The sequence below is a fragment of the Rattus norvegicus genome, chromosome 5 (assembly GCF_021556685.1).
Source record: "Rattus norvegicus strain SHRSP/BbbUtx chromosome 5, alternate assembly SHRSP_T2T, whole genome shotgun sequence".
In the NCBI taxonomy this organism is placed as follows: domain Eukaryota; kingdom Metazoa; phylum Chordata; class Mammalia; order Rodentia; family Muridae; genus Rattus; species Rattus norvegicus.
Window position 1 is genome coordinate 135393437 of NC_141538.1, and position 21154 is coordinate 135414590.

General features: G+C 51.4%; 1 protein-coding gene across 3 annotated transcripts; it reads right to left on the minus strand.

Moving 5' to 3' along the window:
- Positions 1–1454: 1454 nt before the first annotated feature.
- On the minus strand, positions 1455–20344 carry Faah (fatty acid amide hydrolase). Of its 3 annotated transcripts, XR_015687445.1 has the most exons (16): positions 20075–20344; positions 12575–12688; positions 10095–10229; positions 9766–9899; positions 9464–9670; positions 9179–9219; positions 8830–8954; positions 7545–7670; positions 7001–7098; positions 5965–6157; positions 5760–5859; positions 5456–5496; positions 4724–4763; positions 4176–4284; positions 3505–3650; positions 2510–3308 (listed from the first exon to the last, which is right to left on the minus strand). XR_015687445.1 is itself a non-coding variant. In NM_001369126.1 (15 exon segments), coding segments are annotated over 15 exon segments (1740 nt in total). In that variant the 5' UTR covers positions 20270–20330; the 3' UTR covers positions 1455–3179.
- Positions 20345–21154: the final 810 nt, after the last annotated feature.

A 21154-nucleotide genomic window follows, 5' to 3' on the forward strand; every position in this document is an offset into this window, starting at 1 on the left:
CCTAGACTCCACAGGGTCTGATTACCTCCCAAGTGTCATGAGCCCCTCTCCTCCCTTCTACAGGGAATGTTTCAATCAGAGGAAACTGCTGTATCGTACACTCAGGTACACACACCACCGCACACACATGCACAAGCAGCATGCAGCCAGGTGTGTGCGTGCACACCCACGCAAACACACACCCACGTACACACCCACGCTCAACCCAGCATGGTGAAGCTCCAGCATGGTGAGCCAAATGCAGCGTTCACGGTAATGGTTCTGAGGCCTCCACTCCAGGAGTCCTCTCCATCATGTGGATTCGCCACAGCAGCCCCATTAGCCAGACTCCCTGCTCATCAGTCTGGGAGGGATTGCTGCTCTCTGGGGGTGGATTGATTTATCCAACTAATTAGTCCCAATTAATATTAATACACATTCTCAGCAACAGCGGCAGCTCAGGCAGAGAAGCTGCCCATTGGGGCCATCAATCACCAAGAGGGGACAGCAGAGGACGCTCTGGATCTTCAGTACACGGGACTCCATACCTCTTGACACTATCTCCAACCCTAGAGGGAGCTTGCTATCCAAACTGAGGACTCCAAACTGGGGAGCCCAAAGGCCTGAGAGGGCTGTCACATGCTCTAGGCCACACAGCAGATCCAAGGCTATGTCTCATTGCTCCTTTTCCCTAATCTTCTCTCCTCCACCCTAGGAAGGATTATGATATGATGTACCCAGAGTCCATTTTCATCTGTCAATCCCAGTCAGCCAGCTGCAACGGCTGTCTGGATGCTTTCAAGTCTCTGTAGGATGCTCGGCAAACATTTCCAGAATGGAGTGGGGTGAATGTGGACAGGAGAGTGTGCTGACTAGGTTGTCTCAGTGGAGATGGAGGACAGGGTCACCTAGGAGATGGACAGACTCCTCAGGCCTATCCCACAACTGCCCAGATGACCCAAGAAAGTAAGGGCTGAGGCAGTCAGCTAGGATCCTAGGGATGCAGTCTCCCAGGAAAGAAAGGGTCTGTGGTAAGGATGGGGAGAAAAGGAAAGCTATAAGAGCCAGGAGCAAGAGAGTGGACTCACGTTAGGAACCCTGTGATGTTTCAGGAGGAGTCACAGCCATCCAGAAGCTAGTCAATGTAACCACTGTGACCAAGGGACTAGTGACTACCCTCTCACCCGGAAGTCAGGAGACACAGGAGTCAAGTTTGTGGTTAACACTGTTGGATTTGAGCCTCAAGTCACTTGGATGCGGATGCTGAATCACCTTCAAGACACCTCCAGAGCTCGTCCTAATCCATCGTTCTACCTCTTGCTATCCTAACCTGTTCTATTTCAAATACTGTCTGGTGATGCCCTCAGGCCCCTCTGGAAGGCCCTGTGACAGCTGCACCATACCCTGGGCACCTGAACCTCACTCCCTCATCTTTCCTTGGGCTGCGAGCGCCCTCTTTTATTTATTCACTCTTATTATCAGCAGAAATTATTTTATTTATGGTCGAATTTGCATGGCCCCTGTCTAGAAAATGAGTCCCCTAAAAGCAAGGACGGACCTCGGCAGCCTTTTGAAAAGTGTCTGGCAAACAGTGGGCCCTCAATTCAATGATGGCAGGCGGAGTTCTCCCTCCCTTCACCTGTCCTTATCCCATTACATCAGCAGCACTTACATCAACGCCGCCCTTCTTGAAATACTCACTCCTTAGCTCCCACTGACCATGCACTTTCCAGCTTACGCGTCACTTCGCACAGGAAGCACTCCCTGACACACATGCTTGATGACAACATACCCAGGGACTTCTGCTTTATAGCACTTGGGACACAAGATGTAATTACACAGTTGCTGGTAGAATAAAAAACCATTCAAGCAGGGACTGTTTCTGTCTGGTTACCCTGAGCATAGTGTGGGAGGAACTTAATGCGCTTATGGGCTGGACGAAGAAAGGGTGGAGGAGCTCAGGGTTGGTGGAAGTTGATGCATGCAGCTTTCTAGACCAAAAGAAAGTTCTAGGTTGATCACAGACGAGGAGATATTTGTCCCTGTGGCCATGAATCAAAGTGAAGAAAGTAGGTTAGATAAGGGAAGCAGGTCAGAGACAACCTGGGAAATTCCCTATTATGGGTGACACAGGAAGTAATCAGGACGTGACAAAATGGATTTGCTAGGATAAAGCTGCCATCCCTCCAAGCCTTCCCTGGCTGCCCACTAAGTGCCCGGGACCATGCTGGGTGCTAGGCATACAATGATAGAGCCCAGACTACAAGTGGTATCACTCACTTAAGGTATCCTAGGTTACCGCATGTAGGAGACTTCGGAAGACAGGCCAATACTGGCAAGCTAACAAGTATAGACTGGAGACATATTTGGCTGAGAAGCTCAAATGGATGACACTGCTGTCTCTAGACGTGTTCCCTGGCAGGTATCCAGCGTGACAACTTCTTCCCTGGTCCAGTGTTCTGATTTGTGGATATATAAGTAGAAGACGGGTCACAGAGATGACCCTAAAAGATAACCCAACAGACCAGGCTGTGGTGGCATACGCCTTTAATCCCAGCACCCAGGCAGGCAGCCTTGTGAGTTGAAAGCCAGCCTCATCTACAGAGTGAGGTCCTGGACAGCCAGGGCTACTGAGAGAAACCTTGTCTCCACAACAAATAGAGGAGCCATAAAAAGGGCGTGTCGGCAGAGAGGTGGACTGAGGAAGGAAGTGCAGGGGCAGGGTCCATCAAGGCTGGGGTCAATCTGAATAAGAAAGGAAGGACAGGAGTCAAGTGCCAAGGACATGTCCCTGTGTCTATCTTGTGGGTGACAGAACTAGGGAGGCTTTGGAGCAGGAGAGTGATGTGGTTACAGCCAGCTCTGGAGGGTCTGGACAGCCTTCCCAGCACTCTGGTTCCCAGGGCCCTAATGGAGATACCCAGAAAATAGATAAACGCATTGTTTTTGAATGTTGGTGATCCTTGGCCCACGTCATTCCTGCTGGCTGCCATAAAAAGCAGGGAATCAGGATGGAAAGTAGACCATAACGGGGAGGAAGGTCCAGACTTGGTTGTGGCTGCAGGAGTCCAGGGGAGGGCAGGTAGACACCTCTTCCCTGTGCTGGGCGTTCCCTCGTGGGTGGTGGCTCCTGAATACATGGGGCTACAGTGCACAGCGCATGGGCCTTAGGTCCTCCAGAGCTGGCGGATGAACGACCCTCACGATGGCTGCTTTTGAGGGGTCATCAGCTGTTCCACCTCCCGCATGAACCTCAGACACAGCTCTTCCTGCCAGGGCAGAGCCACGCACTGCACAGCCACAGGCAGACCGACACTATTTTTCATGGCCTGCAATGGGATACAGACATCAGGATGGAGAAACGCAGTAAAGCCCACACCCCAGGTCCAGACTCTGCTGGGGAGGGCCAGCAGCAGTCATGGAGCTCTGCTAAGGAAGGCTGGCAAAGCCTGCGAGTAGTAGGACTCTGTCCTCTACAGCAGCTGGGTCTGGGGAGCAGAGAACTAGGGGACAGGCAGGTTTTACCTTCTTCAGGATGATGTCCCAGATATCCCCAAAGTAGCCTTTGTAGAGTTCCATCTGGGCATCGTCCTCGGCGGTCACAGTGGTGACAGGCACCACCCCCGCAGGGAAGTCCAGGCAGTTGTAGAGAACGGTGTAGCTGATAGCCCCTGGGAAGAAAACACACTGGTTGTGGCAAGCCCTGACACCTGCAGTGCTGACTTTCCTCTCTGGGCCTTAAGTCACCCTTATCCCACACACAGAATGGTGCCCTGCATCCACAGCTAGGACAAGTCCCTCTCCCGGGCCTAAGGTCTGTGGTAAAGCACAGAGGCCAGCAAGACTTCCTGATGCTCCTCTGTGCCTCTATCCACGCAGTGTCCCCTGGAATGTTGCTCCTATTTTCTTGGATTATCTAAATCCCACCTAGATTCAAACACCATCTCCCCAAACTGCAGACTCTGCAAGGGGACGTCCTGCGTGCACAGTGCTCAGGCTAGAGAGCTCATGCTCTCCCCACATCTTCCATCTCCTTAGCTGACGAAGCTAGTGAGGCCCAAAGGGGCAAGCTGCCCCTCCATGGAGGATGTGTTCCCTTGGAACTTCTCCTCTTCTACCCCATTGCTCTATAGTGCATGGGCTGAACTCGGAAGGGGGCGGGAATGAGAGTATTAGTGAGGGGCAGTAGGCCTCACCTGTGGCTCTGCCCGGTGTGTTCAAATCCAGAGCAGGGCCCAACATGGGGGTCAGCAGCACATCCAAGTTCATCGCTTTCCACTGGGCAATCACAGACTGGCGATACATCTGAAGGGACACACGCACACGGTGGGAGGTGCTCAAATAGAGCCAGGGCATCCCGTGATGTCCAACGGACACTGCGGTGGCTCTGGCCCTAACACTTGCTACTAGATCTGAGCGGAGCCACCAAGAGACGGGAATGCTGCCTCTTGAGGATATTGTTTCCACCACAGACAAAACACTTTCTGCAAAATGGAGCCACTTACTGACATGGACACAGATAGTCCCAGAGGAACCAAGAGGGGCCCAGGACAGGAGCCCTAGTCTGAGCCAGACTCCAAGGACGGATACCAGACAAATGAACATCACAGAAGGGCCCAAGCCACAGTCACTGGGGAGGAAGGAAAAGCAGGCCACTCCAGGGCCCCAGTGGGAGTAGCATCTGGAGAAGACTGCTGGCGGATGCAATTGCACCCTCCCCTGCTCCCCAGGGCTCAGACCTTACCTCAATCTCATGCTGCAGTTTCCACAGCTTTTCAGCTGACCTGAGGAGATAGAGGAGGTCACAGCCATCAGCATCAACATCAGACACCCTACTCCCATCACTTCAAGAGCTCATTCAACCCCACGGGAGCTCCAAGGGAGGAAATTAAGGCCCTGCTGTCCAGACAGAAAAATCCAGGATTTCAAGGGCTCAGGCTGGGTGGGTTAGTGACTTCATAGCTAAACCAGCACTAGACCAGGCCTGATTCCTCGTGACCCTTGAGCTACAAGAGAGGATAGGGCTGTCAAAAGTCCTTAATATCTGGAGGTCAGAGGACTATGTCCACAGACATCATGCTGGGACTGAGGTGGATCATCCTTCTTTTGAAGACCAGCTACAAAGGGTCAGGTAGGACCAGGTCCAGACCAGTTCAGTTCAGAGTCCTAACAGCTTTTTGCCTGTCTCCTTGGTACCCACAGTCCCCGACCCACCACAGTTCGGGCTAACTCCTTTCTGCCTTTTCCCTATGCCTCCCCCTATGTAGCCGGACCTGCTCTGCACTCAGGCCCTCGTCCTCAGATCATCCAGATCTGAGGGTCCCACCTGACGGTCACAGGTTGACCTCCCTGCCTAGAACACCTCAACCTTAGCATCTATTTCTCCCGGAGATTTTTCTGTCAAAACCACTTGGACTCAGACTATACCACTGAGGAAACACAGGGGCAGGCATTAGGATACAGGAAAAGTTCTCACCGAGGACGCATACTGTTGAGAAAGGCTGCCAGCCGAGGAAACTGCACCAGAACAGACAGGGTTAGTAACTGGTGACCAATGCCACCTCCTCCATGCTCTCCCACCTCCCAGCCCCAAGCCACTCCCCTTTTGACAAACAGGTTTGTTACAGGGTGGAAAAAAAGCAGTCAGGGTAGAAGAGATGAGGAGACCATGCCTGTCTAGACCTAGAGACCAGGGGAAGAAGGAAGGAAGAACCAGAGACCATGAGGTACCATAAGATGGGGACCGAGAGGGTGTGTCCTTGCATGCCTGGTACTCTCACCAGAGGCTTCAGCAGGAGGCTCAGCAGTCTTTTAAACCAGCTGGGCAGCCTCAGAATTAAGATCAGGTCTCCCAAGCAGGGATCCACAAAGTCACCTTTGCTGGAAGACAAAAAGTTTAGTTAAGATGACTCTGCTCCTCTGCCCCTCCCCCTTCCCGTCACTGCAAGCCTGTGACTGGGCGGTCCTGTTCTCCTCCTTCCTCACCCAACTCCAAGAGTGTGGATATCCAGGTCCTTCCTTGGCCTCTTTGCAAAGCACACTTTGGAAAGTGCCTGGACTCTGCCCAGTGGAGACCAGTGGAGACAGACAGAGGAACTACCTCCCTCCGCATTTTCTATTCAGCCCTGATGCCAGCCTACATCTCTGAATGGGGCTGCAGGATAGGCTCCCCAAAAACCTACAGTGAGACCAAAGAGCAGGTTCATGACCTGAGCCAGCCCTCTGCAAACAGCTGCAACTAGCTGCTCTCTAGCAAGCCTCTTATCTATCTATCTATCTATCTATCTATCTATCTATCTATCTATCTACCTATCTATCTATCTATTATCTATTTATTTATTTTGGTTTTTTGAGAAAGGGTTTCTCTGTCTAGTCCTGGTCATCCAAGACTCTCTCATTAGACCAGGCTGCCCTCAAACTCACAGAGATCTTCCTGTCTCTGCCTCCCAAGCACGGGGTAAGCCTCCACATACCCATTCAGAAAAAGGAAAACTGAGGCCTGAAAAGAAAGACTTGGCTCAGGAAAGACTGCTGTCCAGACTTAACACACAACAGGGAAGCCTTTACACACCTGCACACCACAGGACGCTTAGCTCAGAGGGGCATGGATTTACCTCCCAGCCTCCCCTTGTGTCTTATGTCTCTGTGGTACGGTATCTCCAGCTTCAACTTGCATAACTCAAAGGACAGCAAGGTCCCCGTCCAGATCTTCCATGTGTGCATCCTGGGCCTACCTGCTCTCCCTGGGTCTGCACGTTTTTTTTAAATTTATTGTATGTGCCTAAGTGTTTGCCGGCATGTGTTTCTGTGCTTCACGTGTGTGCCTGGTGCCTGCGGAGGCGAGGACGGGCGGGTATCAGATACCTTGGAACTGGGTTAACAGCCAGTTGTGAGCTGCCATGTGTGTGCTGGGAATCAAACCTGGATCATCTGGAAGAACATCCCGTGCTCATGACCACTGAGCACAGGCCCCTGCACTGTTCTGATCCCACCCTAGATCCTCAAGCCCAACAGCACTCACAAGTTTTGGAGAAAACTGCGGCCACCGTCACTGAACAGGCCGCCCGCAGACAGGACCTCCAGGGCGTAGGGTATGTTGTTGGGTAAGAAGGGAATCAGCTGCAGAGATTGAAGTAGGTAAGGCCCACAGATACTACAAGGCCTTTGGCTCCCATAGCTCAGATGCTGCCCTGGTAGCCATGAGGATGACTGGTGTCACATGACCACAAAGCTAAAAGGTCAGCTTTGTTGATCTACAACCTCATGAGAAGTCTGGATCCACACATGAAGTCGTCTCAGAATTAACAAACCATGCCCACTGGCCGACAGCCTCATGTCCCCAGGAATCTCTAGAAAGCTGTACACCATTGACACATGCACTCACACATTCCCAGCACAGGTTAAGTACCCCACCAACTATTTTCCCCAGTACTCCCACCTCAGCCATCTTTAGACTGGTCTCGCATAGCCAAACTTCTCATCCCAGATGACTAAATAGCAAGGAATGAAGGGACCTGGGAGGAACTGGCATAGGAGACTCCCCTGAAGCAGAGCAGGCCCCATACCGTGTGGCCAGCAGCCTCAAGTCTCTGCTTGGTCTCTATCAGAGCCCTCCTCATAGCTGGGCTGGGCATGGTATAGTTGTCAGTCTCATAGTACCCCACACGCAGGGGTCTAGAACTTCTATAGACCTAGAAGCAAACATAAGAAATGGGGTTGGGGCAGAAGAGAAGGGTCCTTGCAGAATGCTTAGAGAAGGAGACCCTCTAGGTCCACTATAGCTACAAGGCTACAGTCTGAATCCTGACATCCTTTCCCCTGAGCTATATTGTATTAGCAACAGATCATCCGCACCCTTTCACAAAATGCCCCAGGGACTCAGCGGGAATGAAGGCATTCCCAGTAGTTGTAAGAGGAAACCCGGGCTACCCAACGACAGAAGCCCAACCATGCACTCTGCCTTCTGAGTGGAGGTTCTGTTACTGCCCTCACTCCTGTCAAAAGCTCTTCCAGACCTCCTCACTCTCCCCTCTCAGAAGGGGTTCAGGCTACAACTGTTTGAACCTGTTTGCTAAGGAGACAAACCTACTCCACACAGACCTTCCCGCCTGCCCTAACTTCTAAAAATAACTATGCCACTCACTACATGGGGACCCTCAGCCCCTTCAAGGCAGCTTCACTGGGAAAAGCAGGAGGCCTGCACCGGGAGAAGGAAATGCAGGAATTCTGGAAGTGGCGCTTGTCTCCCATAGTTGACATGAATGAGACACTGTTCATCTGCTCTGACTACTCCCAAAAGCTTTGTACACAAAGAAGATAACCTCTGTGATCTCCCCAATTCCCTGATTCCCTGTCAGCTCATCAGTGGCTAACAGTCAGGGACATCAGCTCGCCAAGACTCCGACCCTCTCAGTGAAAGCTCCCGAGTGTTACATCATAGCCCTGACCTAATCCTAGCCCACTCCTGGCTCCACCCTGCCCTTCCCTCTTAGATACAAGGCAGGCTTCAGGGAATAAGCCATTCAGTTCTGTCTGATATTTGGGAAGTCCACACTCCATACTGTTCTCACCTCATTCAGCCTACTTGCCAGGCAGCCTGTTTTCTGGGGAGATGGGCAGGAATACTCTAAGGGACGCTATTTACGAAGGGCAAACTCAACAATTTCTTTCCGAGGAGTTCCCGAGGTTTAAGGAGTCGCTAGCTAGCAGTCCTTAGGGGAAAAGCCTAAGAGCTTCCAAATTCATGCACTGGTGCCACCTGGTGGCCAGAGGTGCAGTAGCAGCTGCCACCAGCCCACTCCACCTGGGTTCTAGAGTCTCCTCCCCTTGCCCATCCCCATCCCCACTCACCTCCTCTCTGAAGGGCAAGGGAGGCACGGTAGGGTCCAAGGTGAACAAGTGCTCACACAGTAGAGCTTTCAGGCATAGCGCCAGGCTCTCCACATCCCGGGCCATGGGGCCAAGAGAAAGCTGCACTGTAGGGAAGGAAGGAAGAGAGGTCACTTGACCTCCAATGAGCCCTAGGTCTGAGTAAGGATTGGTCTGTGGCTCCAGAGTGAGCAAGAAAGGGCAGTAAGGACTGACACCTACAGTGGCTTGGCAATCAGCTAACACCCACAGAGAAAAGAGGGGCAAAGGCAAATCAAGATGTTCCCCCACACACCCTCCAGGGCACCAAGAGTACCAGAGACTCACTCACCTGCCGTCTGTCCATAGACACAGCCCTTCAGGCCACTCTTGCTGGTCAGAAACACAAGACATTGGAAACAAGCGCTGGCTACCCTATGCTCACCTCAAACCCAGCCATGTCTCTATAAACTCCCAGCACTGGAAGGGAAACCACGAATAGCTGGTGGTAACTAATCCCCTCCCACACCCTCACCAAATGCTGGTCAGTGACTCCCTCCTGCTGCCTAGAGAGCTTAAAGGCTGAGCCGAGTCATGCTTTCTTTAGGAGTCCAAGACCTCCCTGTGCCCAGCATACCTGAGGCGGTTGCCAGTAGGCTTGAGGCCACAGATGCCGCAGAAGGCAGAAGGGAACCGGATGCTGCCGCCAATGTCAGTGCCTAAACCCAGAGGGGAACCTCCAGATCCAATGAGAGCCCCCTCACCCCCTGAGGAACCTCCTGGGCTCTTGGAGGACTTCCATGGGTTCATGGTCTGGCCAAAGAGAGGGTTACTGCAGTCAAAGCTGGAGGAAGCAGGAAAAAGGTCAGCCCAGGTCACAACAACAACTGTCCTCTGCCTACTCCCACCTCATGGTTAGACCAACTCTGAGGGACCAACCTTAACATGGACTGGGGGACATTGGTATGCACAAAGGGCACAGCTCCCTGCAGCTTCAACACTTGCACCACCACACAGTCAGATTCCGATGGCATGCCCTCATTCAGGCTCAAGCCCAGTGTGGAGTCGTGGCCCTTAGGGAAAGAGACGGGTACAAAGAAGACACCAGCAATGACTCAGGACCCTTCATCAGCCCAGGGATACGCCCACCACCACTACACTGGCCAGACAGAACCTCCAAGGCCGCTGGACCCCAGATGTCCTTTAAGGCCCCCGGAGCTGGATGCAGACAGAGGCAGTATGGAAGGCTGAGAGCCAGCAGGGTGTACCTTGTAGCTGAAGCATTCCTTGAGGCTCACAGGGACACCATAGAGCAGGCCCTGCCGTGGGGCCTGGGACAGCTGAGTCTCACAGTCGGTCAGATAGGAGGTCACGCAGTTGGTCCCTTTGTTCACTTCCCAGGCCTAGGGACAGGGAAATGGACACAAGGAAGCCAGCTTCCTCTCTTTTTAACATTCCTCCTTCTACACCTCATGTAAGGGAAAGGGTAACCAGAAACATGGCTCAGAGGCTGCACCAGCTTCACCCAGGCTGGGCCAGGTCATCCTCAGAAGTGCTCAGCAGAGAGTAGCTAGGAAGATGACCACTGGCCACTGCTTCCATACTTCCAAGCCATGTCTCTGACCAGGGAGATAGACAGGAGGCCGTCAGAAGCAGACCTCCACTTCCGCTCCAGGTCATGCTAGGAGTTAGCTGCTGCCCGGTTAGGCTAGACCAGACCCTGACACTCCTTTCTCTGTCCAGTGCCAGGCCTCAGCCTTGGCCAAGCTGAGCCTCCCTTTTCCTTGGGACTCTTGAGTCACACAGATGACTGACCTCAATAGAGAAATAAGGGTTATTGTTGTGTGGTTGTTGTGTTTTATATAAAAAAGAAAGAACCAAGGATATGTTTGATAGAGTCAGGTATGGTAAGGTGGAAGGGGGTGCCTCTGCAGGCCCATGCTGAGGCATCCCTTCCCCCTGAGGTACCAGCCATATGACAGTTTAGTTTAGAATATAGTGCACCCTGGGTAATATAGTAGGGTATGGTGTAGAATAGAGTGTATTTAGGGCATGGGAAGGGGAGCTGCAAAGTGGGAAGAGAGAGGGAGGGAAGGAGAAGAGAAGAAGCCAGCCAGGAACACATGGGGAGGGGGGAGGGGGAAGGCCAGAGAGGGAGAAAGGGGTTAGGGAAAGAAGGGGCAGAGAGAATAAGACAGAAGGAGGAGGCACCTTTTATGGTAAGCCAGGCATACCTGGCTGTTGCCTGGTAACTGTGGAAGGCTCCACCAAGAATTGATATACTGACAGGAGGTATCTAGAACTTCCAGCAACGGGCCCAGGGCCCCAGAAACAAGAGAGGGGACACCTAGGTTCAACCTAACAATATCCCCTGCTCCTGGAAGACAACTGGAGAAGAGTAGGTTGTGGGGCCACATTCAAAACTGCAGATATCAGTCACCAAGCTATCCAAGGCAAGAAGGGAGGAGCCTGTGTGCAATTACAATGCTGTTCTCTAGGGGCCTCTTCAAGGCCTCAGGAGTCCCTGTGTCTCTGTCAATGACACTGGCTGCTCATCCCTTTTAACATCATAACACACCTCCCCCTGACATTGACACTTACTTGGGGTCACCGTCAATCACATTATCACATTTAGAATGTACCAGAACGCACAATCTGTCTTACTCGTTTTTCTTAAGCTTTTTTTTTAAGATTTATTATATACACTGTATAATAAATATACATCAAACACACCAAAAGGGGGCATCAGATCTCATTACAGATGGTTGTGAGCTTCTATGTGGTTGCTGGGATTTGAACTCAGGACCTCTAGAAGAGCAGTCAGTACTCTTAACCACTGAGCCATCCCTGAGCGTTTCTTATGTGAAAGACAATGTGTTTGGCGTGAAGGCTTAAAGGGAAATAATTTCCATCAGGGCTGGAGAGATGGCTCTGTGCCCTAGAGTTCTTTCTAAGGACTGTTCTTCCTGAAGACCCCAGTTTGATTTCTGGCACCTATATCAGGCGGCTCCACGGCCACCTGTAACTTAAGTTCCATGGGTCCCAGTGCTCTCTTTTGGACTCCAAGAGCACCCACACACATTACCCATACCCCCTCACACAGACAAATACACATATATTTAATTTTTAAAGAAATCCCTGTCCACGGGACCTGGGGAGAACCTGAGGAGGGACAGAGTTGAGCCTTGCCTGTGAATGGGAGGGGTGGGGGGTGGGGGGAGCAGGGACCTAGCAGGGCAGACTCAGGAGAATCAATGGCCTGGGAGGGCAAGCAGAAAGAAAGAGAATCCTGGGACAAAGTACCAGCACAAAGCAAGCAAAGCAAGGCAGACCCTGAGTTCAACTTGGATGGTTGGGGATGAAGATCTGGACGGGCTTCTGCCAGGAGGCTGCTGCAGCTTACAGAGGAGGGGAGAAGTGAAAACCAGGATGGCTAAAGGTGGGTGGGGACCAAAGACAGAAGGGAACAAAACAGACTTGGGAACCAGAGGTGGAGGCGGGAGAGGAAAATCTGGGCTGAAAGCCATGTTTCTAGCTAAGACAGTATGCTCAGTGTCCACACACACACACACACACACACACACACACACACACACACACACACATGCATGCATGCACGCACAAAGGCTCCTTCCCTTCCTGGTAGTCCCTGGCACGGATGTTCTACCACAACCCAGAGCAGGACAACTCCAGGCCAGGTTTTCCCCTCAGCCGGTGAAGAAGAGGTTTTGGTTAGCCTGGGGCTTACCTTTCCCAGGTAAGTAAAGAACACAGCCTCTGGGGACAGCTCTCCACTCTGTAACTTCTGTACCAGTTGGAGTAGGGGCAGGGTCAGCAAGGCCTCCGAGTCCAGGTCAGGATTCTGCGGATAACGTATTATATCATCTCACACATGCAACTTTCATTTTTTCCATTAATTTATTCATTTACTTTACATCCCAATCTCATCTTCCCCCTTCCCCCACCCCCCATCCCCTTCCAGGGACTGAGTCCGCCACTCTGTCCTCACAGAAAACAAGCTGGTGCTCCCCGTCACTTGCTAATGTCCCTGACACTAGACAGGCCTTTGACAAGCCAGGCCAGGCAAACGTAGCCTCTGGAAGCCTGCTGGCGATGGCACTGGTTGCGCTGAGCACGTCTGCCTCCCTCCCGCCCGCCCCGCAGGGCACAGTGCTGATTAGGATTTGTTGCTTTGGGTCCCCACCCCCCATTCACATGCTTATTTTTCATTTTCTTTTCTTCTATTTCTGACAGTTTTTTCCTGTTATGTAATGCATTGCGATCATATCCCCCCCCATTACCTTCTCTCATTTCTGATCCCCCTTCCCCTTGCCCCACCGTGCACACGCACATACCTGTTGAACTCCTTCCTCCCAACAACTGTCCCTGCTCCTACTTCCTTCAAGGTGTCTTTTGGTTGGTTGGTTTCTGTTTGGTGTAGCGCTGGTGGTGTGTGCTCACCTCTGTAACGCCATGGTAGGCCTAGCCAATGTTCCACTTGGGTTTGTTTTGAGACAGGTTCTCGCTATATAGACCAGGCTAGCCTCAAGCTCACACATCTGCCTGCCTCTCCCAAGTGCTAGGACTAAAAATGTGCACCACCAAACCTGGTTATGTTTGTTTTTTGAAAGAAGGGCTCCGTTATGACCAGGCTAGCCTTGAGCTTTCACCACCTTCCTGCCCCACTGCTCAAAGGAGACAGAACTACGGTCTTTAACACCAAGCCTATGACCCTCTATGTCTTAATTAACTTTTTGGGGGGGCGTGTTCAAGACAAGGCTTCTCTGGATAGCCCTGGCTGTCCTGGAAGTCTCTCTATAGACCAGGCTAGCCCACCTGCCTCTGCCTCCTGAGTACTGAGACTAAGGGTGTGCACCATCACTGCCCAGCGTCTTGATTAACTCTTACCAACATTCCCATTGCACAGATTTAAAGACTGAAACTAAAAGAAAAGAAGTGCTATGTTTAGGACCAGAAAGGTAAGGCGTGGGGCTGAAGGGATGGCTCAGTGGCAAAGAACATTCGCTCTTGCGGAGGACCTGGGATGGGTTTACATGATGGCCTACGACCATCTGTAACTCCAGGTCTGGGAGATCTGATACCTTCTTTTGACCTCTGCAGGCACAGGCACACATGTGGTACTCATACACACATGCAAGCAAAGCACTCATAGACATGAAATACATTCTTTTTTTAAGCAACATAGGCAGTGATGTCCTACCCACCCAGCACAGGACACCCACTGCCTACAAGCCCTGGCAGGAAGTGCAACCACAAGAAAAGCCTCTGTTAAGCTTTGTGTGGCTGAAGACCACACCCAAAGGGAGATAACTGGCATACCCTTGCTAGACAGGCATGAAGAGCCTGCTGTCTATGGCACCACAGCAGTAAATGGAGTTCCTGCTTCGCCTTCCCCCAGTGATGGACTACAACTTGTCGTTGAAATAAACTGAACTTATTTTAGGTCGTGCTGTTTATCGCAGTAACAGAAAACACAAACTGAGACACAATCAAATATGAATTTTAGATAGTAAGGGATTAAAAAAAAAAACAGGGTGTGCTGGAGAGTGGTAACTTCTAAGAAAGGAGGTTCCAAGCCACACCCTTGCACCTACCCACAAACATCCTCCTGGGTCCTCCTCCAGGGTATTAGACCAATCAGTGACTCACCACCCCCACAGCTCAGCCCACCCTTCCTGCAACCTCCCGTAACCAGGCCCATCAAATACTTAAGCATATATATCTTCCTCCGGGCTTTGCTCAGGTCTTCAGAGGCTTTAGACCATAAGCCACTGTCTTCAGTTTCTCTTGGATAGAGAGAGATACACTCCTCGGGTCCCTCATTTGTGAAAACCCACATCACTGCTGTCCGTACTCATGGTTTTCACAAAGCCACCATACTGCTAAAGCACTGTCCCTTGCCTCTCCTTTCCCACAATGAACCCAAACTGGGCTTCGTATTTGTCCCAGGCATTGGAGGCTTATGCTTGTAATCCCAGTACTTGGGAAGTGGAGGCAGGAGGATTGCCATGAATCGGATGTCAGCCTGGGCTACAGAGTAAACTGTTGCAAAACAAACACACACACACACACACACACACACACACACACACACACACACACACATTTTTAAACAAAAGAAGGTAAAATAAAAGTCAAAGAATACAGCTGAACCATTTCCTAGTGTTCACAAAGGCCTGGGTGTGATTCCCCAGCATCACATAACACCAAGCATGGTAGACAGGAGTGGTGGCACAGGCCTTTAATCCCAGCACTCAAGTGAAGCAGAGACAGAGAGATCCCTGAGTTTAAGGCCAGCCTGGTCTACAAATCAAGTGCCAGGACCACCAGGGCTAACTGGAGAAACCCTGTCTCAAAAAATAAACAAAGGAACAAACAAACACCAGACATGGTTGAGGGTAGAGGGTCAGAAGTCTGAGGTCATCTTTAATGTCTATAATGAGTTCAGACCCAGCCTGGAATACATGAGTCTCTGAAATACTTCATGTGATCATTGTTTCATTTTAAAAATGCCTGAAATAGAGCAAAGAAAGTCAAAACCAGCACAGTACCCACTACCCCGGGGCAATTACCACTGGCAGCCTGCCTGCCACTCCTCCCTCCTTGCTAAAGCTGCCTGCCAAGTCCCTCCCTTGGCAAGTCTCCTCGAGAAGTTATCAACTCAAAGTTATCAACAAGCCCTCAGGTGGTCTGACCAGGAAGTCTATGGTCTGCATAGACTCACAGATTTGAATGTTTGGTCACAGGGGAGTGGCACCTTTAGATGGTGTGGCCCTGTTGTGTTAAGTGTGGCTTTGTTGGAGGAAATGTGTCACTGGGGGTGGGCTTTGAGGGTTCAGATGCTCAAGCCAGGCCTGGTGTCTCCCTCTTCCTGCTGCCTGCTGATCCAGACGTAGAACTCTCTGGTACGTACGTCTCCAGCAACGTGTCGGCCGGTATACCATGCTCCTGCCACGACGATAATGGTCTAAACCTCTAAATCTGTACGTCAACCCCAGTTAAATTCTTTATAAGAGTTGCCAGTGGTGGTAGCCCATGCCTTTAGTTCCAGCACTCAGGAGGCAGAGGCAGGCAGATCTCTGAGTTCTAGGCCAGCCTGGTCTGTAGAATGAGTTCCAGGACAGCCAGGGCTATACAGACAAACCCTGTCTCTAAAACAAAACACAGCAACAAGAGAGTTGCCATGGTCACAGAACAGTACCATCTCTTCACAGCAACAGAAACCCTAAGACGGTTCCCATTCTCACTACTTCCCTTCTCCCCAGTGCCTTCCGTTGACAGCAGATAACGAGGTTACTAACAGCTATTTTTAAATCTTCAGTTAGCATCAGGCAACTGAGACATCATCTCTCTCCCAAACCACCAAACTAAGCCTGCACCAGAGAGAGGCCAATCTGTGAATATTAGGGAGGGAAGCAGAGAGCCAGGCACTGATTTCCTCCAGCTAACTGTATGGCCACCCAGCATGGAGAAATTTTTTAAGAAGTTACTATGGGCTGGAGAGATGGCTCAGGTCCTGAGTTCAAGTCCCAGCAACCACATGGTGGCTCACAACCATCTGTAATGAGATCTGATGCCTTCTTCTGGTGTGTCTGAAGACAGTTACAGTATATTGATATATAATAAATAAATTTAAAAAAAAAAACAAGTTACTGTACCTATCTTTTTTTTTTTTTTTTTTTTTTTGGTTCTTTTTTTCGGAGCTGGGGATCGAACCCAGGGCCTTGCGCTTCCTAGGTAAGCGCTCTACCACTGAGCTAAATCCCCAGCCCCTACTGTACCTATCTTTTAAGCACTGCCCCTCTCCCAACTGTTTCTTCCCCTCCTGAACTATCTGTTGTCCTAATTTCAGACTCTCGGGTTGTCTCATTTTCTCTCATGCTTTTATCTCTTGTGTACTATTTTAAGCTTCTTCCTCTTGATCACAATGATGATGAAGAGATTCTCAGTGGTGTTTTCAATTCATCAACAGAATCATCTTAAGACAGGTGCAAGGAAGGCTTGAAAAAGGCCAGGAGACAAAGCCACTGTGGATCTGGTAAAGGGAGGGTCACTTGTAGGGAGAGTCAGTGAACTTTTACCAAGACAATGCATGAGACAGTACAACAAAATCAAATGTGCAAAGGCCCTGGGGCAGGAATCATGTCCTGTGACATCTCTTCTAGCTAATAGTCTATTCCTTGTGGTTCTTGTCCGCAGCGTAGAAACAATGGGGGAAAGGGGTTGGAGAGATGGCTCAGAAGTTCATAGTACTGTCTGCTCTTCCAGAGGACCTGGGTTCAGTTCCCACAATCCCGCAGGGTATCTCACAATCTTCTATAACTGCATTTCCAGGGGATTTGATGCCCCTCTGGCCATTGCAGGCACCAGGCATGCACATGGTGCACAAACATACATGTAGGCAAAACTTTCACACAAATAAAAAAATAAAAAGTAGTATTTTTAAAAAAGTTCACTCAGGAGCATCTGGGAAAAGTAGGGGAAAGGTTGTTGCTGATAAGCTTCCAATGTTCAACAGTAACCAGAAATACACCTCTCCCCACAGCTGCTCCTGAGTCTGGGAAAGTTGAGCCATTGTGTGAACCGCTGTGATTCAGACGTTCATGTCCTATTGCTATCTAGCTTGTGTCTACCTTAGCACAAAGTTAACTTTGCATAGTATCTATCAGAGGAACCAAACTGCTTTGTCCTCCCAGCACACTGGGTCCTACCTTCCCAGGTGCCCCTTGCTATTCAGGGATGGGTGGAGGAAGCATTAGAAGAGAGGCTTCAGAGGCAGCCTCGGGTGCCACCTCTCTCTTCTCCAAGGAAGCCAGAGCTGGGTAGGAAGAGTTCTGTGGGGTGAAGAAGGGAAGGGGCTGAACCCAAGGCTGGGCTGATTTTTCAACAAAACCCTATCTCCTGAGCACTACCATAAGGTGTACCAGGACCCTTAGTGAGGTGTGCTAGGCCAAACCTGAAGTCCCAGGTATCAATGGCTAAAACAGGAGGGTCTCTTGAGCTGGTCTCTAACTCAGTCTGGACAGCGAGACAGAACGAAAAGTGTGGGAGAACTGAAAACTGTGTGAATATGAATATGGTTTTTATTTGCTAAGAAGCACACAGAGAAATGAGTGCAGCAACACATGGTCAGCATGTGGGAGGCTGAGGCAGGAGAACCAGGAGTTCAAGTGCACCCTACGCTATATTTCGAGTTCAAAGCGAGCAAAGCCACCACAGAGATTCCTTTGGCTTCCGGCCCCTAAAACCCCAAAGGTAGCTTCCCTCCTTGAAAAAGCTAATTTGGTGTCCGCAGCTAAATTTTAGCTCCTGGAAATTATAAAAACAGCTTTGCATTTTAGAGCCAAAACCTCTGCCCTAAAACATTCTTTGAAAAAAAGATTCTTGCCAGGTGGTGGTGGTGATGGTGGTGATGGTGGCGTGAACACCTTTAATCCCTCCCACTTGGGAGGCAGAGGCAAGTGGATCTCTGTGAATTCAAGGCCAGCCTCATCTACAGAGCAAGTTCTAACCAAGGCTAAACAGAGAAACCCTGTGTCGGAAAAAAAAAAAAAAAGGCGGAAAAAGAAAGGATGAAAGAGAGAGAGAAACAAAGAGAAAGCAAGAAAATTCTTCTGTTCTTTAAGAGACTGAAGGGCAATTCTTTTAGAAGAAATAGGGGAGGTGAAATGCAGGATGATCCAGCCTTCTCCCAGCCTCCCAGCCCTCCCAGCCCTCCCAGCCCTCCCAGCCCTCCCAGCCCTCCCAGCCCTCCCAGCCCTCCCAGCCCTCCCAGCCCTCCCAGCCCTCCCAGCCCTCCCAGCCAAATGGATTCCTTATGCCTAGAAGTATTCCTTCCCGTAGGCAGGAACGGTGGGCAGATTCCCGCGCTGCTCCCCAAGCTGTTCTGAAAGCTGGCTGCACAGAAGGACATGAGAGAGCAGCCAAGGCTCCCCAGGCCTAGCCCAGGATCAGCATGAAGATCCTGAGAAGGCACCAGCAAGGAATAACCAAAAAGCCTGTGCTCAGGTAGAGGAGGTGGCTGGTGTGGGATCAGAACCTCCCGACCTAGGAGGAGCTAGCTCCAAACACTGCCTGGGTAGGCTGGAACCAGATAGACTTTTATTCCAATAGAGACATAAGACTGCACGCTGGACTTAGTGAAGGTGGAGGGTAATACAGAGGATTACAGGAAGCCAAAGTTTTGCGGGCATTCAGGGCCACAGCTGGGTATCCAGAGACCAATCCTCTTAATCACTCTCCACTGCTAGGAATGAAGAGTTCCACAAAGCACTTGGTTGCCGTTCTTGCTCAAAACTCACTCACTCACTGCAACTGAGGACCGGCCAAATGCAGTTTTCACCTGCATTTCACCTGCATTCCTCCCTGATACTGACCCAGAAACACCTTTCTGACTCCTGCTGTCCTCATTATCTGAGATCCCTCCCTGTCAGATCCCACAAATACCCACAGCAACTCTTCTATCCTTCAGCACATAAACACATGTAGACTTCAGCATTTGGGATTCTAACTGGGGTCAGTGTGTTTCCCCTCCTGAAGATGATATCTTTTCTCCTTCTCACGGGCTCTTTTCTCTCAACCCCCAAAAGGTGCACACTGAAATATCCAAAGGGGGAATGAGAAGTGAAGTCTGCTGACCGGGTCATCCAGGGAAGCCACTGGAAGGATGCTCACAGGAGGGTTTGCGAGGTGTCTAATATGCGGGAGGCAGAAACCTGGAAGGCGTACAGGGGCTTGGCCACTAACTCCCTGTGTACATAGGCGTCTATTTTCTCTCCTCTTTTATGATCCCTATGTACAAATTAACAAACATGAACTTTAAGCTCTCTGGGTGTCCTGGGCCATCGACGTGACTTCTTGGGTCATCACTCCAGGATTCCAAAGTCCTAAATCCTAATGAATTCTATTGATTCTCAGGCTAACGGTCTTTCTTCCCCCCAGCGTTTTGATAGTCGGTTATCGAGATTCTAAGGCGCGGGACAAAGCTTCTTTTTGACCCAGTACAGCGCCCAGCCTCCACCACCTGTCCTTTTCTTTTCCGTTTCCCCTTGCGCTGCACCTGGCGCAGAAAGAGGACCGAATGCATTAGCTCGAGGAGGGGGTTTCTGTTCCGGGGCTCACATCTGCGCTGCCTGCCATCCGGACCCCTGGCGCTGCTGCCTTGCCCAAGCCGTGCTCCCCACGCCAGCCCACGCCAGCCCACCCCAGCCCCAGCGCCCGCCTTCACCTGCAGCCGGAAGCGCTGCACCGCCTTGTCCATGGTCTCCAGGCTGGCTCGCTGCTTCTGCCGCGCCCTGGTCGCCGCGCCCCGGGCCTTCTGGCGCCCGGTCCATCGCAGGACCACCGCCGCCGACAACAAGCTGCAGGCTAGGCAAACCCCGGAGACCCCAGACAGCGTGGTCCACACTTCGCTCAGCACCATGATCTCCTGCAGCCGACCGCCACCCGAGAGAACTCGGCTCGCACAAACCAACAGCTCCGCTGCAAAACCCGGCCTGGATCGCCCGCGATTCCGCTTGAGGGAGGGGCAGGCGCAGCCGCGGGCCCGCGGGGAGCGCGCCGTTGCCGGGCAGCGAGAGCCAAGCTAGTAGCTCCAACGGTCAAGGTCAAGCCTGGCCCCCTGCTGGCCTGGTTCCCGGCGTGCCAGCGTTTTAAGGCAGGCGGAGCAGCTGAGCTCCGCGTGGGCACCCTCAAAAACACCGGGGCGGCCGGTTTCCTTGACCCGGCCCCTAGCTGTGTCTCCGCCCTAGACACCCCACAGCTTCAACTCTCTCCCGAGAAACCCGGCTAAGCCCGAGTCTCCAGAACAGGCCCTCCAAGAAGAGACGGGGGGGGGGGGGGGGGGGGGGGGGGCAGTGGACCTTATTAACGTCTCAGCATCTTCTTTCCTGGGAGCCGAGAGTTGTCGAGGTTGTGCAGAGCTGGATGGCCATCTCACCTGAGCTCTGGACTGCAGGAACTCCTGAGGCGTCCACCAGGTGGCCTTTCTTTTTCTACCCACCCTCCAGTCGTTGAGCCTTTTACTCGGGCACCGTACCACTTTTTCCTCATCCGCTTCACACAGAGGATCCCCATAGCCCATCCTCTCCTGGGTCACACCCAGCAACTTCGCCTGAACCGGAGTCATCTCCATCGATCTCGTACCCATTCCTGGGGGCTGTACATTAGGGCCAGGCACACCCTGATTGTGGCTAGATTGCTGTCGCAGAATTTTATGTATTCATTTATCCCCTTAGAAATCCTGTGAGAAATGATTTGCACTTTACTAGTGAGGTAACTTGAGGGCAAGCAGGATAAAATGACTTTT